This window comes from Alligator sinensis, unplaced genomic scaffold, assembly GCF_000455745.1.
Source record: "Alligator sinensis unplaced genomic scaffold, ASM45574v1 scaffold553_1, whole genome shotgun sequence".
NCBI lineage: Eukaryota > Metazoa > Chordata > Crocodylia > Alligatoridae > Alligator > Alligator sinensis.
In genome coordinates this window covers 495,950-502,524 of record NW_005842389.1, presented here as the reverse complement: position 1 = coordinate 502,524, position 6,575 = coordinate 495,950, and the positions used below count along the sequence as shown (strand labels likewise).

Sequence of the window (6,575 nt, the reverse complement as noted above, 5' to 3'; positions counted from 1 at the left end):
CCCCCCCTTGCAGGCTGGCAGCCCTGATCCAGGACTACTGCGGGCCCCTGAGCGAGAAGAGCATCAGCCTCAACTTTGCCCTCGTCTATGAGCTGCTGGAAGAGATGGTGGTAGGTCTGCAAGGGCGAGCAGGGGAGGGGCTTGGCCAGCAGCACTGCCCCCTAAAAGTGTGCAGCACCCGGGGGCAGCCCCCTCACTCAGCACCACCCCCCAGGACTACGGCTACATCCAGACCACAGCGCCTGACATGCTGCGCAACCTCATCCAGAGTGAGCCAGTGGTCAGCAAGCCCTTTAGCCTGTTGGACCTGGGCAGCATCGGCCTGGTGAGCACCGCCCTGGGGCAGGCTGCAGCCCTCGGGGCCAGGCCAGCACCGTGGGTAAAGGTCCCGTAGCCCAGAGAGCCTGACAGGGTCTGTTCACAGTTCGGAGCAGAGACGCAGCAGAGCAAAGTGGCTCCCAGCTCAGCTGCCAGCCGCCCTGTGCTACCACCCCGCGGGGAACAGGTGAGAGGCAGCCTTACACCCACATCCCCTCCTCAGTGCTGAGGGGTGCTAGCGCCAGGCCCTCACCCCTGCCCACCTGCCCCACAGGGTGCACGGAACGAGGTCTTCCTGGATGTGGTGGAGAGGCTGACAGTTGTCATCGCTACCAATGTGAGCACCGCCCACCCTGTGCCAGGCAGCCCTGCTCAGGGAAACAGGAGTCCCGGGATCCCATCTTGCCCAGCCCAGCGAGACCAAGCCACAGCTGTACACAGGGGAGAATACATTAGAGTGATTGCAGACAGAGGCCAGACCCCATCGCATGGAGAGGGGACCCCCCAAGTCTGACAACGGGGGTTCGTCCTGTCCCAACACAGCACTAAGCTGACCCTACCCGAGGGGCACAGCCTTTCAGACAGGCCCCAGCACTGGCCCAGCTGCTGGAGAAGGGGGAAATCCTGGACCCTTCCAGCAACTCAAGGGGGAAAAGGTCCAGTCAGATCCCCCAGGCCCATAGCAAAGCCAGTAGGAGGCTAGACCCCTGTAGCCAGCTCCACAGCTGACCCTGCCCCCAGCACTGCAGCCCATGTCTACCTCCCCAGGGCACCCCTATGAAAGCTGACATCCAGGGAGAGATTCGCATCAAGAGCTACCTGCCCAGCTGCCCTGGTGAGTGGGACACCGGTGGGGTCTGGGCCAGGCCAGGGCCTCTGGGCTTACCTGTCCCTCCCCACAGAGATGCGCATTGGCCTGACGGAGGAGTTCTGCGTGGGCAAGTCGGAGCTGCGAGGTGAGGACGTGTGGGGGCGGTACTGCTGCCTGCCCCTCCCAGCCCCCACTGATCCCCTGGCCTCCCCCAGGCTACGGCACGGCTGTGCGGGTGGACGAATGCGCCTTCCACAGCTCTGTGCGGCTGGATGAGTTCGAGAGCAACCGTGTGCTCAAGGTCACCCCCAGCCCGGGGGAGGTGAGTGCTAAGCTTAGGGGAGAGCAGTGTTGGCCTTGACCCCAACCCTGACTGCCCTGCCTGCCCCTAGCTCACACTGATGCAGTATCAGCTCTCGGATGACCTTCCCTCGGCCCTGCCCTTCCACCTCTTCCCCACTGTGGACCGGGACCCCACAGGCAGGTGAGCACGAGGCGCTGGGGGGCCGGGGCACAGGGGGAAGATGGCCGGTGCCAGGCGTTCACAGCCCTGTCTCTGCCAGGCTCCGTGTTTACCTCAAGCTGCGCTGTGACCTGTCCCCCAAGAGGTAAGGAGGCAGGACAGAGGAAAGGGAAGCGGGGATGGGGGCTGAGTCCCTGCTGCCACCGGCATTACAGGGGAGGGGGGTGGGGGGCCGGCTCCCCCCCTGCCCCCGCCATTCCTGCCACTGCCCCTTCTTTCTCACAGCCAAGCCCTGAACGTTCGTGTGCAGCTGCCTGTGCCCAAGGGGGATGTCAGGTAGGGGGTGGGGGATGGAGGAGCAGGTGTGGGGGTGGGGTGCATCTCCTGCCACCTCACCTGCCCCTCCACCCCAGCCTGTCACAGGAGCTGAGCAGCCCAGAGCAGACAGCAGAGCTGCAGCTAGGCTCCAAGTGCCTGCGCTGGAACATCCCACGCTTCCAAGGTGGCTCCCAGCTCTCTGCCCTCTTCAAGGTAAAGGCGCCGGGGGGCGGGGATGGGGAACTCTCCCCAAAGCAAGGTTCAGGCCCAGGGGCTGATGGCCACTCTCCCTCCCTACAGCTGGAGGTGCCGGGGCTGAGCGGTGCGTCGCTGCTAGAGCTGGGCCCGGTGCACATGGCCTTCGAGCTGCCCATGCACACGTGCTCGGGGCTGCGCGTGCGGTTCCTGCGTTGCACAGGCATGCAGCCTGGCCTGCCCCACCGCTGGGTGCGCTACGTCACGCACAGCGATGCCTATGTGCTGCGCCTCTGACCCGCCAACACCACTGCTCACCAACGCCAGCTTTATTTACTGCACCAGGCCCAACCAGCGCCAACGGGGCTGCCAGGAAAACTCCAATAAACCTTGAACTCAACCATGACCATGTGCTGTCTGCGGGGGTGCAGGGGGATGGGGCAGGCCAGCGGTCCAGCCGCCTCAGAGTTCCTGTGGGGAGGGAGAGCCCCTATGATACCCTGGTCCAAGGTCCCAGGCCCCCACCCACCCACCCTGGCCCTGCACTCACCTCCAGGCCAAGGATGGAGGAATCGAAGAGGTCACGGAGACGATTGCTGCGGGAGCGCTGCAGGGAGGCAAGCACAGCCAGGTCAGCCCATGGGGCTGGGGGGGGTCCAACCCCCCACCCAGCTGTCAGCTGACTGCACCTGGGCAAACAGCCCTGCCCCCACCCCCTCCTCACCGTGACCAAGCCCTGGGAGGAGTCCTCTTCTTCACTGCTCTGCTCCTGGATCACCACCACCTCCTCCTCCTCCTCCTCCTCCTCCTCCTCCATCAGGCTGTGCCTACAGGACAGAGCCAAGTCAGGGAGTGCAACCCTCTGGCTGATGTTTACTACCCCCCACCATGCACACTCACCGGTCCAGGTTGCTGCCCAGACCAAAGCCCAGGAGCCTCTGGGGGGTTATACGCTGCTGCCGGCTGGCAGATCTGTGGGCCAGGTGGGAGCTCTTCGAGTGCTGGCTGCAAAGGCACAAGGGCAGTGGGTCGGGGCGGGCAGGGGAGGTAGGGTAGGCAGTCCTGTCCACTGTTGCATTAGAGTCCTAGAGCCATGGGGTTCACTCATCCCCAGCCTGGGCTGCTACCAACACCCAGCACCTGTGGTAACCTGCCTGACCCATGTAGCAGGCCTCACCTCTCCACAAAGTCTGACTCAGAGCCCTTGTCCTCAGGAAGGGGCTGGGACATCCCACGGGCCCCCTTCACCACAGTGGATGTGAGCGTTGGCGTTGCCAGGCGGCTGCTGAGCTGCAGGCTGGAATCACTGTGCCCAGATGACTCTGCAAGGGATGCGCTGCTTGGGGCTGGGACACGTCAGCCCACCTTGCCACGCTATGGACAGCAGAGCATATGGGGTCGCCCTCCCCGCAGGCAGCTGTGCTGGACCTGGCCCTATCTCACCATCTGCATGCCGCCTCTTGGTGGCGGAGCCAGGTCTGCGCTGGGCCTGGGAGCGGGCAGGGTTGTGGAGCCGCAGGGAGTTGCGGTAAGTCAGCAGCGGGGTCCAGACCTCCTGCTGCTGCTCTGGGGACAACACGGCCTGGCAGCTCTGCTCCAGGTAGGCCAGGCTGCAACAGGCAGGATGGTGGGATCAGTGTCCACAGCAGTGGATCCCTGCACCCCTCCACCCGCTCAAGGATGTCCCCCTGCTCTTAGGGACTCACATCAGCTTCTTGTCAGGGCGCAGCAGGCGGGGTGAGAACTCACTGAGCACCTCCAGGAAGGGCAGCTGCAGGGGAGCCAGCAGCTCGGAGCTGGGTGACTGCAAGGCAAACTTGATCCCCTCCCTGCATGGGGGGTGGGCAGGCAGGGTGAAGACAGGCCTTGCTGACCCAGGCCCCTGTCCCCTTGGGTTCAGCTAATCCCTGAGCACAGGGCAGGCAGGAAGCTGCAGGGTCACCTCTAGTCCAAGCTCTGCCTGAGGCAGGATCAGGCCTGTCCAAACCAGCCTAGACAAATCCATGTCCAACCTCTAAGCAACATGAGACACAGTCTCCCCTGATGCAGCCCCAGGCATCGCCCCTGCCCCAGGGAAAGCAAAAGGGGCTGTGGCCGCCGCATCCTGCTGGTGCCAGAAGGGCTCATAGATGGTCCAAAGCCCCCAGCCTGAGGCCATGCCCCCTGCTGCAGGAAGAAGGGATGCCTCCAGTCTGATCAGAGGGGAAAATTCTTCCCTGCCCCCAGTGCAGTGTTGGGCTGAGCCTGAGCACAGGGCCAACATCCTCTAGCCAGGAACCTGCAGGCTTGGGCCCAGCAGGAGCATTGGCACAGCCCAGTCCCCAGACCGGGCAACAATCAGCATCAAGCACCTCTGGGGGAGGCTTAGCCCCCCTGAGCTGTGTAGCAGCATGTTGCACGGACCCTCACCCCAGTCTCACCTGTGCAGCGCCACAAGCACAGGGCGGTTCCGTGCTTGGTGCGGACCAAAGAGCAGGGCAAAGCGCCGTGCCAGGTCCCGGATCTCCGCAAAGGACTTACTCAGGCGGGCACCGCGGCCATGCTGCAGCAGCAGCTCTGTCAGCAGCTACAAGGGGGACGTCGGGTCAGGAACAGGGCTCCTCCCAAGTCCCAGCACCCAGCCCCTGCTCACCCCAGGCACCTGCTTGAGGCTGAGGAGCAGGGTACGGCCCCACTCGGCCCGGTCAATCTGCCGGGCCTGGTTCAGTGTCTCCTTGATGATGTCCCCGTAGTCATCATAGCACTGCACGAAGAGAGCAGTGAGCGGGGGTTCAGCCCCCAGCCCGCCTCCCCGCCCCACACGACCCAGGGCCTGGTCCCCTCCCTCCCATGATGATGACAGGGTCTTGAGGGGCCCCAGGCTCTCCCCACCACCTCACCTTGACATAGTGCTTGAAGACGTCAGAGGCAGCACTCAGCTCCACCACGTTGTAGACAACCAGCTTGCAGAAGCCCGCCAACAGCCGGCGCCGCTGATGCAGTGCTTCAATTCTCCCCTCACTGTCGTCCTGATCTGAGTGGGGCAGAGGGTCAGGCGGGTGCCCCCAGTATAAACACACCCCACCCTGTGGCGAGGCCCTACCAGCATCCATGGGCTCAGCGTGGTTGAAGACATGATCCATGAGGAAGCCAGCCAGCTGGGCCTGCAGGCCGGCATCAGGCCGCAGTACCAGGCTGCTCAGTGCCTCCCGCCCTCTCTGCGCCAGCTGGGGCCCGAACATCAGCAGGTGGTCACTCAGCAACACATAGGCCTGGGTGGAGAGAGAGTGATGGGGGCGCTCGGACAGAGCTGCCCCCATCGCCCACCCAGCAGGAAGCCCCCAGCCCCCACCTGCTCCTGGACACTGGGGTCAAGGTCTGTCAGGCAGCTCTGGCAGAGGGAGCAGAGGGCGTCCACCTTGCGCTTCAGCTCCAGCACATGCTCCTGCAGGACAGGGCGGGTGGGAAGGGCATGAGTCAGGCTGGGAGCCACCCCAGGGCCCTAGCTCACCATGACCCCCCACCAAACTGCTGCCCGCAGTCCCTCACCTGCATGAAGGCACCAGCAGAGATGTGAGCCAGCTCCCAGAGCACGTAGAAGTGCAGGCAGGTCATGGCTGGGATGAGCACCTGCAAGGGGAGCCCAGGATGAGGGGAGGGTTGTCCGGCAGCCCCTGCTCCTGGACCCCATCCCAGGGAGAGCTGGTACCTGCGTGGGGATCTCGCCAGTATCCACAGCTCGCTGCACGATCTGGTGGCAGGGCTCAAACAGCTTCCAGGGTGTCAGGTCATGGGCACTGTGGGGGCCAAAGTGAGAGCAGAGAGGCTTTGTGGGGGCTCTGCTGCCCTCTCCCTGCCCCACGCCCGCTAGGGACCCAGGGAAAGGGGACAGGAGCGGAGATGGGTCAGGACTCAGCAGAAAGGGAGCCATGGCAGGGACTGGGGATGGGCCAGGCACCAAGCACTCACTTGTGGAAGATGGAGATGCGCTTGAGGGTGGCAGCCATGCTGTACACCTCGTCCTCATCGAGGAAGGAGGCCTGGGGGGTGGGAAAATGGGAGATAGTGCTGAGCAGGTGGGCCCAGAGCTCCAGCACGTACAGCTGGCAGCCCTGCCCCTGCTCCCCAGGGAGTGGCAGCACCATGGGGCAGGCAGTACCTGGAGTAGCTCGGGCAGCTCCTGCTGGAACTTGTCAGTGAGCTGGTCTACAAGGCGGCTGCGGGCATAGTCAACACGGCCATGGAAGGGGAGCTCGGGGTCACACAGCACGTGCAGCGCCCGCGACGCAGCCTCCAGCACCTCGCGGCCCGAGTGCTTCTCCACTGCCTCCTGCAGCTGCCCCAGCAGCAGCTCCAGGTGCTAGGGTAGAGGGGGGAAAGACCCCGGCATGGGCAGGGCCACAGCAGAGACCAGACAGACTCAGGAAGACTCGAAACGGGGATACGAAGCCACCACAGAGAAGAAAAAGGGTCACCCTTTCCCACAAAGCC

The 6,575-nt window shown here is 64.2% G+C and overlaps 2 protein-coding genes across 2 annotated transcripts in view; one reads left to right on the top strand and one right to left on the bottom strand.

Annotated features, from left to right (window-relative positions):
- Positions 1-2,505, top strand: part of AP4M1 (adaptor related protein complex 4 subunit mu 1) — a 3,071-nt gene extending 566 nt beyond the window's left edge. Inside the window, 13 exon segments of the mRNA XM_014522716.1 lie at positions 1-9; positions 11-110; positions 215-325; positions 425-505; positions 593-655; positions 1,087-1,153; positions 1,221-1,274; positions 1,345-1,451; positions 1,522-1,613; positions 1,693-1,737; positions 1,878-1,928; positions 2,006-2,123; positions 2,211-2,505. The exon segment at positions 1-9 is cut by the window's left edge and continues 89 nt beyond it. Of these exon segments, the coding sequence (XP_014378202.1) occupies positions 1-9; positions 11-110; positions 215-325; positions 425-505; positions 593-655; positions 1,087-1,153; positions 1,221-1,274; positions 1,345-1,451; positions 1,522-1,613; positions 1,693-1,737; positions 1,878-1,928; positions 2,006-2,123; positions 2,211-2,402 (1,090 nt within the window). The 3' untranslated portion in view covers positions 2,403-2,505.
- STAG3 (stromal antigen 3) overlaps positions 2,444-6,575 on the bottom strand; it is a 9,661-nt gene continuing 5,529 nt past the window's right edge. Inside the window, exons 16-31 of the mRNA XM_025211100.1 lie at positions 6,244-6,444; positions 6,054-6,124; positions 5,794-5,881; positions 5,634-5,714; positions 5,437-5,529; positions 5,188-5,356; positions 4,985-5,118; positions 4,747-4,848; positions 4,526-4,671; positions 3,812-3,934; positions 3,549-3,715; positions 3,283-3,427; positions 3,006-3,110; positions 2,830-2,932; positions 2,656-2,712; positions 2,444-2,576 (exon numbers count right to left, since the gene is read on the bottom strand). Of these exons, the coding sequence (XP_025066885.1) occupies positions 2,568-2,576; positions 2,656-2,712; positions 2,830-2,932; positions 3,006-3,110; positions 3,283-3,427; positions 3,549-3,715; positions 3,812-3,934; positions 4,526-4,671; positions 4,747-4,848; positions 4,985-5,118; positions 5,188-5,356; positions 5,437-5,529; positions 5,634-5,714; positions 5,794-5,881; positions 6,054-6,124; positions 6,244-6,444 (1,794 nt within the window). The 3' untranslated portion in view covers positions 2,444-2,567. The remainder of the gene's footprint in view (positions 2,577-2,655; positions 2,713-2,829; positions 2,933-3,005; positions 3,111-3,282; positions 3,428-3,548; positions 3,716-3,811; positions 3,935-4,525; positions 4,672-4,746; positions 4,849-4,984; positions 5,119-5,187; positions 5,357-5,436; positions 5,530-5,633; positions 5,715-5,793; positions 5,882-6,053; positions 6,125-6,243; positions 6,445-6,575) is intronic.